Source organism: Populus alba, chromosome 13 (genome assembly GCF_005239225.2).
Source record: "Populus alba chromosome 13, ASM523922v2, whole genome shotgun sequence".
Lineage (NCBI taxonomy): Eukaryota > Viridiplantae > Streptophyta > Magnoliopsida > Malpighiales > Salicaceae > Populus > Populus alba.
This window is the reverse complement of record NC_133296.1, coordinates 15188449-15207466: the sequence shown is the minus strand read 5'-3', so window position 1 is coordinate 15207466 and position 19018 is coordinate 15188449. Positions and strand designations below refer to the sequence as shown.

The window sequence follows — 19018 nt, the reverse complement described above, 5'->3', positions numbered from 1 at the left end:
ATTACACTAACAAACAAATTTTTTGTTTTTTAAAAAAAACATTGGTGGTAGTTGTTTGGTTTATGTCTATTTTTTGGTTGGATTTTAATCTTGGGCTCTTCTGTATTGAATATCATAGAAAAATCATTCTAGAGTTAATATGATTGATGTATGATTGGTTTAAGCCCCTATTTTTATTTTTAAAAAATTAATATTATTTTGATTAAAAAAGACTAAAACAACATTATTTAATAATTTTATTAATTAATCAAGGTAAACTCCTTAATCAATTCATGTTTTTAGACTGTGTTATATTTTAATAATTTTATTTTAAACTAATATATTTTTTAAAAATCTCTTTGATCTCGTCTCTTTCGAATCTTAAATAATAATAACAACAACCTCTCAACTAATTAAATAAAGAAAGATGATTGTGAACAAATTTATGAGGGTACGTGGAGAGTTGTTTGTTGTTTGGTCGGGAATTAATGGTGGCGGTCTACCTCCTTTTTTATTGAAAAGAGTTCTATTGTGGGTTATGTCCACGTGTCAGGCACATTTTGGCTTACAGCTACAAGATAGATGGTCTGAGATGATCTGGGCCGTACACGTGGGCAGACACAGGAGCGGGCAATAGCGAGGTCATTACAGAGACTAGCCAGGTAGCTTTTGTTGAATAGGGAGGATGTGGGTGGCATTTTTTGAAGGGTAATTGTCATTTCCTGCTCGTTTTTTTTTTTTTTTTTTTATAATTATATTAGAGTATATTTTAAAAATATATTTAGCTTGAAAAAAATTAAATTATTGTATTTTTACTATTTTTTTTTAAATTTTAACCTATATAGTTTATTTTCCAAAAACACTTTTTTAATTACCGAGTCAATTTTTAAAATATAATAATTATTGTTTAGTTAAGGATATATTTGTTTAAAAAGTACATCACAAGGTGAATTAAAAAAACATGTAAAATATCTAGTAAATAGTAAAAAGTAGTAGTAACAATTTGGGATCAAAAAGTTTATTATTTATATGGTCTTAGATTTGAACCTTATAATTGCTAATATAATGGTACCAGAGGTTTACATAATCGTTAACTTCAGAGTTCATGGGATTAGTTGAGATCCGTGTAAGCTGATTTAGACACCCATATTAATTATATATATACAAAAAAACAAACATGTATTATCAAGTCATTTTATGCATTTATAGATCATATAAATAAGTTAGTTTAATCTAAGAAAAGTTTCGGACAGCTCAAAAGAGCTTATTTTATTTAAAGAAAAAACATCCGCAATATTTAATACAATCATTGAATATGTAGTATTGAAATTTAGTAAATGCATCTTACGAGTTACGACCACATTTTATAATAATGGGTTAGCTCGCTGTAATCATATATACTCAAATTAAATTTAAAAGATGTTTTTGAGAATTTTCTTTATTTTCTAGTTATTTTTAGATTCTTTTATCTTTTAAATTTAAAACTTATTTAAACTATTTATAAGTCATTTCCAGAACAATTTTAAAAAATAATTGAATTTCAGAAATTAAAACCTCAAGACTGGAGAAACTGGAGGTTAATATATGCTTTGTAGCTTTAAGATGATTATATATAGTTCTTTGTTTTTCAATTATTTTCTTTCTTTCTTTCTTTCTTTTTCCCGATTCGATCTCCAGTTCGGACGAAGCTAGACAGGTTAGGCCCTCATGAACTGAGATTTTTTTTCTGGTTTAAATTTTTTTAATCAACAACGACGAAGTGAACATTAATGGCCTGATTTTCTTATTGATTCTTTATCATTCTACTCGTCAATTTCTGATTCTGTAAATTATGTTTTTAGATAAATTAAAGAGAATGGCAGCAGCTGCTAGTTCACGAACTTGCTCTACGAATACAATGCACGAAGATAGATTCACAGAGGAAATTCCTCATCATTATATAATTTTCCTTTCTTCCAGCTCCAGACTTCTTGGCAGTACGTATACCTTCCATCGAAAAAATGCAGAGAACTGTGCCTAACCACGCCATTCTTGACTTTTGAGTCGGCATCTTATTTCGATTTCAATAAAATAGCAGCACCTGACACTGTAGCGGCTGATAGTTTGTGCCGGTTCTTGGCTCGCCGTCGGTGAAAGAGTCGCCGGGCTTTCACGTTTCAGTATTATGCAATACGCAATGGTGTTCAAGTGCTCAATCTTGAGATTTTCTGTTCTTACAGAAACCTCGCCATCTCCTTGCCACCTTACCCCTATAGACGTGGATCATTGAGGTCCATAATCTTTGAAGTTCAGCCATCAAGATCAGCTGACTTGTTGGGGTTTTCCCTTCCACATGTACAATATTCCGTTCCCTGGTCTGCAATTCTTGTCATTAAAGTTTGTGGGAGTTAACGACGGGTGCTCTTTTGAGCCAGGCAACTTGGTCCACATTTTGATATATACCATCTGGGACAATAACGAGGATCCAATGAATTATTTGTTCAATAATTTCTTTTTATTACAAGTAAGATCTTATCAAAAGGATGAATAGAATTTTCATAAATGTTTTTGTTCAAAGAATTGAAAAGTGACTCGAAACAATAATCAAAAGTAAAATTTAATTATTTCATGAGGTTTGATATGATTTTATCTTATTTCTTAATCAATTTTAGAGCTTCATCAATCGAAGTAAAAGGCCAATAAGGTAATGAATAGCCCTGCATCTTCAATTTTAGAGCTTCACGTTGCTGTGTGTTATCCAATACGCGTTGGAGTTGAAGTGCTTGCTTGATCTTGGATTTATCGTTGGTAATGAATAGCCCTGCATCTTCTTGCCACTTTCCCTCTATATTGGGATTTCCCTTCCACAATTCAATTCCCTAATTTGCAATTCTTGTCATGGGCCTTTGTCATTAATGCATGGGAAATAAATGAAGCAGATGATTATTTGTCTTCAACATCCTCTGTCAACAAGCTACTGTTGTTTTCGATGCCTTGAAGCAGAGTTTCTAAAGAACAAAACGTCTAGCACTCTTTCTTTTGATATATCGAACTTAACTACTTAGTATTTTGATTTTCTTGTTATATTAGGACTGGTTTTTAGAGTTCATTCTTGACTTCTTTGCTTTGATGCCCATCAAAATTCCCTAGATGGACGCATATTAGAGGACAGACTACTATTGTTGATCGATAGCAGAATATTCATTTATAATCTGGTCTCAGTTGCTGGGAGGATTTTGTCAAAATGGATATCAATAAATTGAAGAAATGTGTAAGTAAGGTCTATTATCATGTTTATCGTCTTGGCGCTTCTGTTCATGCCCGTGCAGGCTATACGACACCAGGAAGAAAGGGTCACTGCAGGTATGTGACACAGTGTTCATACAGGTTCTGGTTAGAAATCTGATACAATGGAACTCAATGGTTTGTGGGATTTCCAGAGGATGGGAGAGGAGAGAAATTCTTTCAATATTTATGTTTGATGGGGGCACTAAACCTGGATTTTGTAACACACCTTCACTTCCATTTTTGTGGTGAAATTCACCTGTTTCCGGCGAGCAGAGGAAGGGACACTTTTCAGATCACAAATCTTGATAGAAATTGAAGGAAATGTGAAAAGTAGAGCGTCGGAGATTGGAGAGACAGCTGAAACAACTAGAACTCAAAAAATCTATCTGCATGCATTCTGTAAACAGCTACGAACCCTACACAACAAGTGTGTGTAATCACTCCTTGGCTACCTGGGTTCAGACCGCAGGGCACATCATGAGAAGTTAAACCATGAGAGTTGTTGACGTCCTAGTATTAAAAATAAAATATAATATAATTTTAATATGTTTTTTCAAACTAAAAATATTTTAAGAAACAACGTATATTATAATCTCAAACATAAACTAAATCATTTAGAATAAATCATTTAGAACTGATTTATTCATATGAGTAATCTCCCTTGCAGCATTTTCTTATATTGAAATCCGAAAACATATTTGAAAAAACAAAAATCTATTTATCAAACGAGCCATACAGTAGCATCAATCCTTCCACCTCAGAGCCCATGTCATGTGGTACTTAACCAACACATCTCCGAACCGCCAGAAATGTTTTCAAAAATCAGTTATGAAGCTTCTTCTCTCTAGCCAACGCCATTACAGCACGCTTGCTTCTCTAAATCTCAAAACTTTCGAAAACCCACAATCCAAAGCATACAAAATCATCCAGTACTGCAAATCCGGTTCGCTTTTTGAAGCAATTCACGTCCTAAACTCCATAGACTGGACAAGACTCTCCAACAAACCTTTCTTTTATGCTTCTCTCTTGCAAACTTGTACTAAAGCTGTCTCCTTTACTCACGGTATCCAATTCCATGCTCATGTTATAAAATCTGGTCTTGATACTGATAGGTTTGTGGGAAATAGCTTGCTTGCACTTTATTTCAAGCTGGGTCCTAATCTTTTTGAGGCAAGAAGGGTTTTTGATGGCTTGTTTTATAAAGATTTGATTTCTTGGACTTCAATGATAACTGGTTATGTTAAGGTAGAAAAACCAAAGAAGTCTCTTGAATTGTTTTTGGAAATGTTGGGTCTTGGTATTGAGCCAAATGGGTTCACTTTATCTGCTGTGATAAAGGCGTGTTCGGGACTTGGGGACTTAAGGCTTGGTAAATGCTTTCATGGGGTTGTTATGGTTCGTGGTTTTGATTTGAATGATGTTATTTCTACTGCTTTGATTGATATGTATGGAAGGAATTCTGCGGTGGATGATGCGAGCCTGGTGTTTGTTGAATTGCCTCAGCCAGATGCTGTTTGTTGGACCTCGATCATTTCAGCTTTTACGAGGAACGATGCGTATGACAAAGCTTTGGGATTCTTTTATTCGATGTGTAGGAAACATGGGTTGTCGCCTGATGGGTTTACGTTTGGGACGGTTTTGACTGCTTGTGGTAATTTAGGGAGGTTGAAGCAAGGTAAAGAAGTGCATGCTAAGGTGATTGCATCAGGATTGAGTGGAAATGTTTTTGTTGAGAGCAGCCTTGTTGATATGTATGGGAAATGTAGGTTGGTTAACCAATCTCAATGTGTTTTTGATAGAATGAGTGTAAAGAATTTGGTTTCCTGGACTGCATTGTTAGGGGGATATTGTCAAAATGGTGACTTTGAATCTGTTATTAGGATTTTCAGAGAAGGGAAAAAGGTTGATACCTATAGTTTTGGAACTATTCTTCGTGCTTGTGCAGGTTTGGCAGCTGTAAGACAAGGGAAAGAGGTTCACTGCCAGTATGTGAAAAGGTGTTGTTGGCGAGATGTGGTCACAGAATCAGCTTTAGTTGATCTTTATGCAAAATGTGGTTGTATTGATTTTGCATACAGAATTTTTGTGCGGATGTCAGTTAGAAATTGATAACTTGGAACTCGATGATTTACGGCTTTGCCCAGAATGGAAGAGGTGGAGAAGTTTTTCAATTATTTGATGAGATGATTGAAGAGGGGATTAGGCCTGATTATATTAGTTTTGTTGGGGTTCTTTTTGCTTGTAGTCATGTTGGTTTGGTTGACCAAGGGAAGAAATATTTTGCCGCAATGTCTGAGGTATATGAAATTAAACCAGGAATTGAGCATTACAATTGCATGATTGATCTTCTAGGGCGTGCTGGTTTGCTAGAAGAAGCAGAAAATTTGATAGAGAACGCAAATTGCAGAGATGAGCCATCTCTTTGGACAGTTCTTCTTGGTGCTTGTGCAGCCAGTCCACACTCTGCTACTGCAGAGCGCATTGCAAAGAAAGCAGTGGAATTGAAACCTGACCACCACCTGAGCTATGTATATTTAGCTAATGTCTACAGAGCAGTTGGCCGATGGGATGATGCTGTTAAAATTCGGAATTTAATGACGAAGAGAGGTGTTGGCAAAATGCCAGGCACAAGTTGGATCGAGACTTAAACAGTAGTATTTGTTAATATCTAGATAACAGTCTCAGGTGCAAAGAATCTTCTATGTATATCGTCTTAGCAATTTTGAAGGCTGAAGAAAAGCTTGAAGTTCTCAAGATATCCAGAATCACAGAAGACATGCAGGTCCAAAAGTCAAGAGCGATGAAACCAGATGCAGACTACGGACACCGATTTTTCTGCAATAGCTGTCCTTGACCACCGAATTGGAACGCTTCCAGTCATTTGGCATGCTAGAAGATTTCCCGTCAATTGCTTGGTTAAAATGAGTACTCGGAAAGTTGTCAGCACAGGATCTCCTGCAATGAGATGAGAAGACACCAAAATTTTGTTCATGGGAACTTCTCAACCTAAACGAAAACTTCCTCTGCTGTCATGCCCTTCTTTGTAATACATTCAACATCAGGAATTAAACAAATGACACCAAGTTATTTTCCATGTTTAATTCCTGGGAGCCATTATGACAACTAAGTCCTGTAAATTTCTTCATTTTTTTTTAATCTCCCAGAAATACAATTGAATAAAAAAGGTGTGCGGTCTTTGCACTTAATTGAATAGATCTTTCAACCTTAAATTAATTTTATAATCTGATTTAAAACTACAAAATGCTTTGAAATGTATAGAGAAGATGTTAAATTGCAAAAGGACTGAAACTTTTTTCCTTTCATCCGTAGTTAGTTGTTCATGAACTCTATTGATGAAACTTTGCTTGCTGAATGTTGTTTCAGAAGCTTTGCCGAATGTTCATAAGCTGGCATCCAGTGACCAGGTGATGATTATTCAAAAACCATTGTAGTATTCAAATAACTTGTCATTGAAAACTCAATTCTTATATTTTCTGAGGAAATAAAAGGAGCACAGAAACCTGTGCATGGGGAATGTAAGTGTATGTACCTTAACCCTACTTCATTTCAGCTTTGAGGCTCTAGAGATTAGTTAATTGGATTCTTCATGAGCCCAATTAACTGTAAGAAATGCACTGGCTCACGAGATCAAAGTAACTAGAAACACCACAAAGAGCCTGGGCAAATGTAGGACATCATTTCTGTTTATCAACGAAAATAACCATTTTAGGTTCAGAGAGTTATAACATGTCATACAGCTACAAATGCAATACGACGTATCAACTCTGAGGAATCAATGTGCATGAAAGAACCACACACCGCAACTGTGTAAAAAGAAGAGAACATGCAAAATTTGGTATTGACATCAAATATTAAGACGGGAGCAGCCCTGGTTTACAGTCTACATAATCTTACAGCAAAACCAGTCTCTACATCAAGACAGGACTATCCTTTGACTATTGTACTATCCATACATACAATTCTTCGATGATCAAATGAACTTTGCCTCTGTACAGTGTGCATAACTGGTAAAAATACAAAATTACTGGATTCTAAAAGCCCAGAGAACTTTCATCAGACTCGGCTTCAATTTCAGAATCAGAATATTGTTGAGAATCAAAACCAAATCTTATGTCTTGGTTAACCAATTCGGCAAGATCATGCCTGTTAGCATTTTTATAAGCATCCACGACAGCCTTGACTAGAGAATCATTGGGCTTCATCTCTCCATACTTTAATTGGCTATAAATCCTCTTCACACCTTCAACCATACCAGCTTTCCCATAACAATGAACCAGATTAATAGAAGTAACAAGGTCTGGTTCAAGGCCTTCATCCTGCATTTTCATGAATGTTTTCAAAGCTTTATCAATCTCCCCTGATGACCCATAAGCATATATTGCAACATTGTAGGCAAAGGAATCAAGAGCTACTTCTGCTTTTGTGAAAGACTCACACGACTCGAGCGCTAAAGCATGCAGACCCACTACAGAGAAAATGGAGGTGATGACAGCTTGTCTAGCATAAGGTTTTCCTTCCAGATAAGCTGATTCTAGCTGTGTTATACCTTCAGATGGAAAGCCTCCTTTCTTCAAAACAGTGAATAAAATTTTAAAGGTTCCACCATCAGGCAACAGTTTCTGGCCAATCATCTCATGCAACAATTCAGCACACTCACGCAGCTGACCATTGGTGGCATAGCATGCCATTACCTTATTATATGACACACAGTCCCTCAGTAAACCTGACTGCTTCATCTCATCTGCAATATCAATGGCTTCATCAAGCATGCCCATGCTCTTATACAGATACATCATGGTCGCAAAGGAAACCCCATCAGCCTGACCGTTTTCTCTCAAATTTTTGAAAACCAATTCAGCTTCAGATACCATTCCAAGGTCTGCATAAAGACTGATCATACTATTTGATGCAATAATATCAGGACCGCCCTCCAAATCCTTCATCTTCTTATACAAATGTTTTGCTCCATCAAAGCATCCCAGCTTACTATAAACCTTGATCAGGGAAGTCAGCACTATCTGATTTGCAGGAATCCCATTTTCTTCCATCATGCGAAAATACTTCAGAGCTTCTTCAACATTCCCAACTTCCGCAAATCCATTGATTAAAGACCCATAAACAACTTCATTAGGTTTTACTCCTGCCTTTACCATTTCTTGGTAAACATCAACTGCATCAGAAAGCTGGCCCAGACGGGCATAGCATGCAATGACAGCAGAGAAGGTTAGACATTGCGGTTTAAACCCTGCTCCTTGCATTTCATCTAAGAGGTCCCTAGCTTGATCCATTAAATCACCACCAGAGAACATTTGGATGAGAGAGTTATATGTGACATCATCAGGCCAAGTCCCATGATTTCTCATGCCCTTAAAGAGAGAAAAGGCTTTATCATAAAGCTTTGCCTTACCATAAGCTTTGACCATGACATTATATTCCAAAACAGCCTTCTCCGGTCCCAACAAATCCCTTTTTCCATAAAAGACAGCCTCTGCTTCGGCCCAAAGCCCCCTTTCAGCATAAGCATCAATAATTGCTGCACGAATCTTTGATGAGAATCCAACATCAAACTGGCACTTGTCTAAAAGGTTATTTGCTCTATCATGCAAACCTTCATTAATATACATTTTAACGATACCAGGCACAGAATGCACATCAATTTTCTGAGAAGACTTCTTCATTTCTTCAATAACAGCCTCCACTTCTCTTACCATATTCCTTTCACATAATACATGAAGTATAGTTCGATGAGATACAATATCAGGAACAAGACCCACATTTCTAATATTCCAATAACACTCGAGGGCTGCATTAATATTTCCTGCATCAGCATATAGAGATAAAAATATATTATAAGTTCTCGTATCAGGAGATATCCGTCTTTCTTCCATCTTATCAAGCAAAGACTCTGCTTCTGACAAAAGTCCATGACTTCCACAAGTAAAGATCATGGTATTGAAAGTGATAGTATCCATTGCCACCCCAGATTTCAACATTTCTGAAAAGACTTCAGCAGCATCCTTGAGACGTCCTGCCTTCCCATACAAATCAATCAACGTATTATATGTGGATGTTAGACTTGGCTTCCTAACCAATGTTTCTTCATCTGATGAACCCCCAATCTTTACTCTCCCTCCTGTTTTGAAAAGCTCAGTCAACAAAAAATGCTTAAAACTAACTGGTTCAGATCGAGACCCATTTTCAGAATCAAGCATAGAATCCAATTCAAGACCATCCAACTCAACCCTTCCAGCACACCAATCCTTATAGAACCTCTCTGCCTTGTCAAACTCCCCCACATCCTTCAAAACCTTGACAACAGTATTCATTGTAACCTCATCTGGAAATAACCCTCTAAGTCTCATGTGTTTAATCCACAAAAGAGCTTCAACAAGACCCGCTTTCGCATACACATCAACAAGCATTCCATAAGTATTATTCGTCGGCAAAACCCCATTTTTCGCCATATCCATCCAACAAAGCCGCAATTCATCCCATCTCTTAGCTCTACCCAAAACTCGAAGAACGATATTATAATGAATCACATTCGGAACATAATCCTTCTGCGACTTAAAAAACTCGAAAACCCTAACAACTCTCTCCCAATTCCTCTGTTCTTTAAGAACCACAGTTTGTTCTTTAGGACTCAAATTCTCACAAAAGGAATGAAGGGTTTTCTCAACATCAGTATTAGACTCTAAAGACCTTAAAATTGATGGCAAAACACCACCATACTTCTTCTTTTTACCATTTACTGTAAAACCCTTTGTCGGTAAAGTTAGAGTCTTCGAGTGACACTGAAGCTTAAACCCTAAAAAAACCTTACTTTCTTTACTACTGTGTTTCTGGGTTTGTGAATATAAAACTCTTTTATCACCAAGTAAAGCATTGTTGGGTAAAGGGCAGTGCTTTCTTCTTGAAAAATTATGATTTTTAAGATGGTTGTTATTAAACCCTATAAAAACCCTAGGAGAATGAAGAGAAAGGAGCTTACTTGGAGAGTAAATGTTCAGTTGGAGGAGATTTTGATGCCCTAATTCTCTTGAAGTATGATTGTGACTCTGGCTGTAACTGTAACTGCCACTGTGAAGCATATTTTTTTCTTGAGTTGGGGTTTTTGGGGTTCAAGAAAATTGATGAGGAAATGAAATGGTTGTACACAGTACAGTGTTCTTTATATTTGGCCGTAGAAAGTGGGCCCAGGCTGGAAGCAAACGACAGAAGGGGAATAGCGATGAATCTGAAGGCTAGTCAGTATTTTCAATTGTGTTTCTAAAACACTATTTCAAGTTAATTTTTAATGAAAACAAATTACAATATTATAAATATATTTTTTGATATTATAATTTTTTTAGTTAAAAATAACGTTTTATTTAATTAAATAGATTGAATGATGTAAAAAATAATAAATCAAATAAAAGTTGTTAAGGCTGGGTAAAGATCTAAGTGGAAAGTTGATTTTCTTTATATATATATAAAATATAGATACACTTAAAAATATTTTATTTAGACTATTATTTTTATTTTACACATTTCTTTTATTTTTCTTCAAGGTCAAATCTACATGTTAAGGACATATGATTTTCATTCTTATAAATAAATCATTCATATACAACTTATTTGTCTAAAATTTAAGATAAAAAAAAGTTTAAAGATAAATTAAAATAACTTATTTAAAGTATTATGAAATTAAAAAAATATAAATTATAAATTATATTTTAAAAAAATATACAAGATAATTTTTTTAAAAAAAGAAAGGATATTAATTAAAAATTAATTTTTTTAAAAAAATAATATTAGAAGTTGTTGGTCCGGCAAGTGCTCCCTTAATTTTTTATTTTTTTTAAAAAAATATATAATGCATATCCACTCTATTGTTTATATTTTAACTTTAATGGATGATAAATTGTGTAACTTGACAGATAACTTGTTATTCATTTCCGTTTTTGGAGATGATCAAAAAATCATTGTCCGATTATTGAAACCCTTAAAATTTATTTTCAACTTATTTTTATTTAAATCATCGTAAAAACCTGAATAAACACATTTTAAAGCCTAAACATTGTATAATTAGAATCTCAAAATTGGACGGAATCAAAAAAAAATTAACGGGCCTAATTTATATTTTTAATATGTTTAAAAGCGACATCACCTTCATTGAATTCTCTTATCCAAAACAAACCTATTAACACCAAGTTTGATTATTTTATGATCAGTCAGTCACTTTCTTTTTTTTTTGTTATTTTCCAATATATTTTTCTCTTTCATTAACATTCAACAAATGAAATGCGACAAAAATTAAGTTTTGAATGGAAACAAAAATAAATAAAAAATAAAAAGGAGAGACCAAACATGCATAATTCAAAACTTCAGGAATGAAATTTAATTTTTCCATGTGTTGAAAAAAACGGATCTATTTTTTATTCGTGTAAATTTTCATCCTTGTCTTTTTATTTTTTTTATAATAAGTTTGAAGTGTATTTTGTTAAATAGATCTTTAGTTTAATGTTCAAATACTCTATGGCAAACCAGGCATGCGAAAGAAATGAAAGGAAAATATTAGCTATGAACAGTGTACTGAAGTGTTTACAACTAGCTAAATTTTTTAGTTTATAGTGTTAATGTTAATAAGGGCCGAGTCTGGCTTCTTTCTCCTTCGAACAGGTAAAATTCTTTTGAATGGTTGTTTTTTTTTTTTTTTTTTTTTTTTTGTTGACTGGTTGTAAGAATCAATAGGAAAAGGTTTTTAAGAGAACTTTTGGGGGGGTTTTAACTTCCAGGAAACCCTAGAATCAGAGACTACTATATTATTAAAACATTATCATGATAAATGCCATTCTGCAACCAAATTTTTACTTGACCGCAACTTGAAGATGTGTTTTCTTTTTTCTTCACAGTCCATGCCGTCCCATGTGCTAGTGATGTAACGACTGAAGTCATCTGACGGGAAATGGAGCATTGTGGAGCTGCGAAAATTATCAGAAGCATTCACAGAAGAAATCCATCAACACCAGCAAATTGTAAGACTTGACTCATTGTGGAGCTGCGACGTTATGTCCAAGGTAGGACAAGAACAAAACAGGCCAAAATTAACATGAATCAACAAGCTGAGGTTTACCAGACCAGCGCTACAACACATATCATCATCTCATGGATCAGGCACTTCTTGTTTGAGGGAACCATTCAAGCCTAAAGCCATCTGCTGTAGTCTCGGCAACCGCCTCTCTTTACAAGCACTATAAGTGTAAAAATGAATTAACATACAATGACACAATCATTCTATAGAAATACAAAGTGAGAAGCAAAGTATCAATCTCAGTCTCAGGAAGCTGATGCCTCAGCTGAACACAAAGCTCTAAAAATGAATCCTATTTTTCTAATCTGACAAGTTCTTTGGTTTGAGAATTGTGTATAAAGATGAACACATCGACAAGGTTAACAATGAAGCAAGATGCGTTTAGTAAGGAAGTAGGTCTTTCGGTACCATCCAAGAAGAGCATCTTTGTCCAGTGGGAGCAATGTCATAGGGCAGCCATCATGGTCCTTGTTGCCGCCTCCCGCTTCATCTCTGCTGCTTTCCCACTGCCTCGGAAATACATGTAGACTTGCTGCAATTCAGGACAACAAACAAACAAAGAACCTTTAGCAAAACCCTAATGAAACAGTAAGCAGGGATGCGTGCACAAGGTGTCCAAGGATTTATTCAACCTGAATGACCCAGATACTGAGGAGGGATTCAACGCAGAAGAATCCAAATCCAATGAAGTAGAATATCTGCAAACAAAATTGTACTAGAGTCAGACTTGCTTGGACATCTGCATCAAAACTGTACACAATCAAATATACAGATGCATTTCTCCCATTATTGTCAAGTCAACTCAGATAATTTTACAAAGCCATACTTCATCGAAACTCACTCTAAAATGAACTGTAACGTATCATATGAGCATGAAAGTACTTCCATAATAGCAGTGGAGATCCACTAATATAATCAAGGATCGAACTGTTAACTAAAAAGTAGAAAGCTTACCCCAACTAAGGCGTGGTTACCCATAAGATCAATAGCAGGCAAAATACCTCTGTCCACAAAAGATCACGCAAACATTAGCAGAGTAGAGAAATTAAAGGTAAATACAATCAATATATTTTCAACCCTATCAATCTCAAACATTTTAGAAAAAGACTCCAACAAAACATAATAATATGAATTTCAGATGAGTGGGACAATCCTTGTTTTCCCAGAATAGTTGTTTCACTTTCCAAACAAAGCCACGTCATATTTAATTTTCTAGCAAAATAACTATCTTCAATGGAACATCTAAAAGAAAAACTTACGCAAGAGATTTCCCCTTGAAAACAACTGGGGGAGCAACAGCAGCAAAGATGCAAAAGCCAATGTGAAACTGCATGGAAAACAAAAACAACAAATAAGGGATTTTCTAGAGGATCTTCAAGAAGGAAAGGAATACATAAATGAGATTACCAGGTAAGCAAAGAAAAACCATCCAAACTTCAGAGCACTATCTGTCCTGCAAAAGGAGTTGGCACAGAGTTGAATAAAAGTTATGATAACATAATGCATGTGATGGAAAAAAATGAACAAGAGAGAGTATAACTAAACCATTACATTCTTCTTATTACTTGAAAGCATAATACCATTACATTCTTCTTATTACTTGAAAGCATAATTGAAGTACTTCAAAACCCATCCCCATATTTTTCATTAGGCTATTATTGCTAAGTTATAATTCTCAAGAATAACCAGTATTTTAATGGAACATAATCCAGAAAAAAAGGATCGCTCTCTTCTGAACCCATTCATCCATCATATACCACGGACAAAGTTCAAAACATATAGCAATCTTTTTTATCAGTTAGCAGAACTATTTATGCCAATCAAATGATATACAGAATGGAAGCAAAGACTCAAAAAAACCAAGGATAGGAAAATATCTGAGTTTTTATGCAAACACTAATTGATCTCATTTCTCTAATGAATTTTCTGAGTTACAGTTTCTTTAGTGATTTCATTAAGCTTTCCAGAATATTAAGGATAATTCTCTCCATGCTAGCAGGCAACCTAATAAAAAATAACTAAACATGACCTCTCCAATGCAGAACATTGCAAAAAAAAAATTTAGTATTTTTGTTACTGCATTTTCAGCTCCATCAACCTCCTTCCCACCCTCTTTTTGTTTGGACCTCCTTGCAAGTTCAGGTCCTCACCAGAGTAAGTCAGATTCTTTCCACAATTGCAGGAAGTATATATTCTTTTATAAGATGATACTTCAGATCAACAAATATCCGATTCAAATCACATGTTGGCATATAAAAATTCACCAACCATGTCTAGATTGACCACATTATTATTAAATATGAAAAATCAAGTCTTCAAACCATCCATAAGGTCATCTGTGAATGATGCAAACAGATGAATCAAGCTCATATAATCATATTTAGATATTTATGGGATCCTGAAAAGCTTTAGAAACAAAGGGCGTGAATAGGAAACACTGCTATGCAAGTACAGAATAGTCAAAGGAGAAATTTCACAGGCACCACCTTTCATGTCATGAAAAAGAAATTGAGATTCAGCCATGAATGACAAAGAATAATACCTCATTGCACGATAAAGGGGGCGATACCACATAACATAGCCTCCAGGGACCCCTGCTATGAAGTAGATGATGGCAAGAAACCATATTGTTGGACCTAGAAAAGAAAACGATTTTAGACAAACTGGTGAGATTGCCATATAATCAAATATGTTCAGTGGATTTGCACCAACCTTCTCCTTTGATCCAGGCTGTGGTAACAGCTATAATATTCCAAGAAAGACAGACAAATAAACCTGCAATTTCATAAAACCAGGTTACTCTACAGCTGTTACTTGTTTGTCTGGAAACATTTCTCAAACTGGTCCACCATTTACCCAACTAAACAAAACTATTTTATGACCATTTAAGCTACATGATCGATCACAGGAATGACCTAAATCCATTAAAAAATGATATGCTGTCAGTTTAAGATACATTGTCCAGTTTGACAATCTTGTCTCCGGATTCTCCTTGCTGACAGGACTGAACCTTGAGGACCAGCCTAGCAAAATTGACTATCATGGACAATGGGAAAATCGGAACCAAACAATAGGAAATGATAAGCGGCCATCGAAAAGAATTTCCAAGAAGTAGAATACAAAACATACCCAACAATGTTGTAAATGCAACATACTGCATCTTCTGCAGGTGGATTGGTATTTCATTTCCAATGTCATGATGGATAATTGGAAAAAATGGTGGCCAGTTCTTATCCTCTATTACAATTCCAGCTGTCAAAACAAAACAGAGAACATTATCTTATATTAAATATAATTATGCACAGCCTCGTTGACTACAAAAAAAGAAAATCAATATGATAACATACCCCGTGCTATCGCATCTTCCTTCCGTTTTAGCTCCTGGAAAACAAAAGGAAAATCAATTTCAAATTACTTTTATAAACAGACACACACATAAATATATGAGCATAAGCTACTATATCAGAACACTCACCTGTTCCCTCCTCTTCAATTCAGCCTCTTTAGCTTGGAGTTCCTTCTCCTTGGCTTTTATATCCTAGAGATAGAAGAACGAAAACAAAAATTTGAAAGCAACATTCAGATAATGTAACCGTGTGACCAAAAATCTTGAATCATTATAGTACTTTTCCAGAATCAAGAGGAATATCTATGGTTGCACCACGATCATAGGGTTCATGAGGAAGGGGTGAAAGCCTTGAAGTTGCAGGAGGGACAGTTCCAGGATTCTATAAATTTCACAAGAATACAACAAAAGAAAAACACAAGAGAATAAGTTAGCAACAGCACCAATACAGAAAAATTGACACCAAAACAGAATCACACCACCAGCTCACTAAATCCATATACATGCAAGAACAACTAAAACCCACCATAGGACTGGCACTCAGCAATAAGTAGAAGATCCATAAAGCACAGTGGCTACACAAGAAATTGGCAAACAAAAATTGCTTTAAGAGAAACATTAAGCACATTAGCTTGTGATCCTGTTCACCTTGTGCTTGCATGTCACTTATAGGTTTTAACTTCACTCTCAGATTCCATTCCTATTGAGCAAATCATTGTGATTAAATTCCAGGTCCCTAACTTAGATTCATGTTTGAGGGGCAATAACGAACTTAAACTCAAATCCAATTTACAAACAAAATACTCAAAAAATTCACAAATTTCAAAAAAGGGAAAACTTTTTTTACTTCAACAACGCTATAAACTATCCTTTGACCAATTGAAAATTATAATTTACGGTCAAATTACACCTACATTGGACTTGACTTCTCTATCAAACCTTCAAGGTAGCACCAAACTCATATAAAGGACAAGGTTTATGTGAACCAATTACAAACTCCTAAATCAAAGAAATAAGTTTCTTCTTCTTACACAAAACAAAGACCACATTCTGTAAAGCTGAAAAATTAGGAGAAAACAAAAACTTACAGGCATATAAAACGCGCCTCCGCCATAATTTGATTGCCCTGATCCTTTCCCCTTTCCTCCTTGATCCTTCCATCACCAAACAAATAAACAAACAAAGAGAAAATATAAGCTTCATTTCTTCATCTAAACTCAAAATTAATAGTAATCTATATAATTAATATTGCTATGCTAAGTGCTAATAATCAAACTCTACTTGATTAAGCAAGTATTTATTAAGAAAAAAAACCATAAACAAAAACTTTCTAGTCTAAATAAGATCCAAACATGTAAAATTTCTCTCTCAAAGATCCTCCGCGTTTTCTCAGCAACCAAACAACACAATCAACGTCACAAAAGAATCTAAAAATCAGAAACGAAATACGCAAACAATGTACATACGCAAATCATACACAGATCTAATAAATACGAAACGTATAACTTCCACATACCGCGAAAGGATTGACCTCTTCTTCATCGAAAGGATTCGAATCGTACCGACTCATTTTCTAGTGAAAAATCACCAGATCTTAACAAAATCTAGATCCAGAAAAATGAGAGAAATGCAAGAGGATTAATTGACTAGGGATTGGATTTTATGGAGAGAAACGGAGGAATTAAGAGTTTTAAAGCGGTGACAACGAGACAAAAAAATGGATATTAACGTGGAGAGAGAGGGAGGGAGGGAGAGGGTGCTGAGCTTATATATGTGCGCTTGACTCGGTGTCAACTCGGTTTGACTCTGGATTTGGTTTTTTTTTTTTCCCTTCAATTTTTATTATTATTTTCGAATTGTTTTTTTATAATTAAGACTAGGACAGGTATTAGTCAAATTTTGAACAAATATATAGATAACTTTTAAAATATATATATATATATATATATATATGAATATAAAGGATTAGTCTTAATTAACATGTAAATTAACTTGAAAATATTATTATCATTAAATAAAAAAAAAGTGTTAGACAGATTATTCAAGGATTAATTGATAATTAAATTAAGCAAATATTTTTAGTTTATATTGTGAAAAAATGGCCTTGGTACTACAGAAAAGGTTATTTCATGCCTTGAAAAAAAAAGCAATTATTAAGACAAGTTATTATATTTTTTAAGAAAAAAATAACGAATTTAAGATGAATTATGTATTTGCAATGTAATTTTTTTTTAGAACCTAAATAATGTGATAAAGAAAAGTTAATAAGATTATATTTCTGTAAGATAAAAATATTGAATATTACTTGGTGCATGTATTTTTCTCTTATAATTAAAAAAAAAATATATCCTAAGAGATTAACAGATCTTGAGTTCTCTTGCAGAAAAAACCCTCTCCTATCCTTAAATTCCTACGTCACCTTTTTTAAGGATTCTAACTTTTGCTAGATTATTTTTTTTACTTTCTTCAAAATTTCATATTTTGTACTTGTTATTCAAATTATTTTTAATTAATCAAATTAATTATATCATATTAAAATAATTAATTTATAGTTTAATTTTAAATTTGGATTGCATAGAGATTCGAGTCAGAGAGTTTTTTTTTAATTTTAATCTTTTTTTTTCTAATTTTAATCCTTTTTTTTTCTAATTTTATTCTCAAAAAAATTTTATAAATTATTTGGGTTATGTTTGGACTGACTAAATTAATTGGATTATATTAGAGCAATTCTCATATAATTTAATTAAATTCTAATTAAATAACAAGTTTGGTTAGGAGATTTTAAGGTTAACTTAGTAATATGTGTTTAATAGCAATGCCAAATAATTTTTTATAGCTAGAATATTTTTGTTATGTTTTAAAAAAATAAATCTAGCCCATGACACAACTTTTGCCAGAAAATTACGAGATTTCTTAATTGAAAAAAAAATCTTAAAAATCTTTAATGGTTGAAGGGTTTTTTCATGAAAGATCAATATTCATATATAATATACAAGAAATATATATATATATATATATATATATATATATAGTTGGCCCAAACACCTACGTTAACACACACACATATGTGTATGTGTTTGTGTTAACGTAGGTGTTCGGGCCAACTTGCGTGTACTTAGACTAATTCCACGAATCTTAAAGTTATCAACCATGTAAGTTTTCAGTATCCCTAAAGTTTGTGAAATTTAAACTGGTGATCTCTAAAAAATAAATTTTAAGTTTCACTAATTAAGCTACGCTCCTCGTGATTGAAATATATATTTTATAACATATGAGTTAATACATCAGTGTAGGTGAAATTTTAATTAGAATAATTTGTTTTTACTCGAAAA

General features: G+C 34.1%; 3 protein-coding genes across 4 annotated transcripts; 1 reads left to right on the top strand and 2 right to left on the bottom strand.

The window, feature by feature from the left end:
* The first annotated feature begins 3964 nt into the window (after positions 1–3964).
* On the top strand, positions 3965–6457 carry LOC118028143 (pentatricopeptide repeat-containing protein At1g03540-like). The gene is given in 2 exon segments (XM_035031678.2): positions 3965–5350; positions 5353–6457. Coding segments are annotated over 2 exon segments (1875 nt in total). The 5' UTR covers positions 3965–4017; the 3' UTR covers positions 5895–6457.
* A 614-nt stretch (positions 6458–7071) lies between these two features.
* On the bottom strand, positions 7072–10455 carry LOC118028141 (pentatricopeptide repeat-containing protein At1g73710). Its single transcript, XM_035031677.2, has one exon. It carries the CDS (start codon positions 10356–10358, stop codon positions 7299–7301), a length of 3060 nt encoding a protein of 1019 aa, XP_034887568.1. The 5' UTR covers positions 10359–10455; the 3' UTR covers positions 7072–7298.
* Positions 10456–11947: 1492 nt separating this feature from the next.
* LOC118028162 (secretory carrier-associated membrane protein 1) lies at positions 11948–17439 on the bottom strand. Of its 2 annotated transcripts, XM_035031701.2 has the most exons (14): positions 17203–17439; positions 16775–16840; positions 15967–16068; positions 15816–15878; positions 15688–15721; positions 15470–15592; positions 15053–15115; positions 14883–14976; positions 13748–13793; positions 13600–13667; positions 13295–13343; positions 12973–13038; positions 12749–12872; positions 11948–12500 (listed from the first exon to the last, which is right to left on the bottom strand). In XM_035031701.2, exons 1-13 carry the CDS (start codon positions 17254–17256, stop codon positions 12786–12788), a joined length of 915 nt encoding a protein of 304 aa, XP_034887592.1. In that variant the 5' UTR covers positions 17257–17439; the 3' UTR covers positions 11948–12500; positions 12749–12785. The 2 variants fall into 2 exon arrangements, with proteins under 2 accessions (XP_034887592.1, XP_034887591.1); XM_035031700.2 differs by lacking the exon at positions 11948–12500 and having other exon boundaries at positions 12504–12872.
* Between the last annotated feature and the right edge of the window lie 1579 nt (positions 17440–19018).

What these genes read in the sequence shown, in the direction of transcription:
- LOC118028141 (XM_035031677.2), bottom strand. Translation starts at nt 10,358, where the DNA reads ATGCTTCACAGTGGCAGTTACAGTTACAGCCAGAGTCACAATCATACT.
- LOC118028162 (XM_035031701.2), bottom strand. Translation starts at nt 17,256, where the DNA reads ATGAGTCGGTACGATTCGAATCCTTTCGATGAAGAAGAGGTCAATCCT. An exon ending in GAGGCGCGTTTTATATGCCT is followed by an intron (nt 16,069 to 16,774) that starts GTAAGTTTTTGT and finishes TGAAATTTATAG; the next exon opens with AATCCTGGAACTGTCCCTCC. An exon ending in GTAACCACGCCTTAGTTGGG is followed by an intron (nt 13,039 to 13,294) that starts GTAAGCTTTCTA and finishes TTTTGTTTGCAG; the next exon opens with ATATTCTACTTCATTGGATT.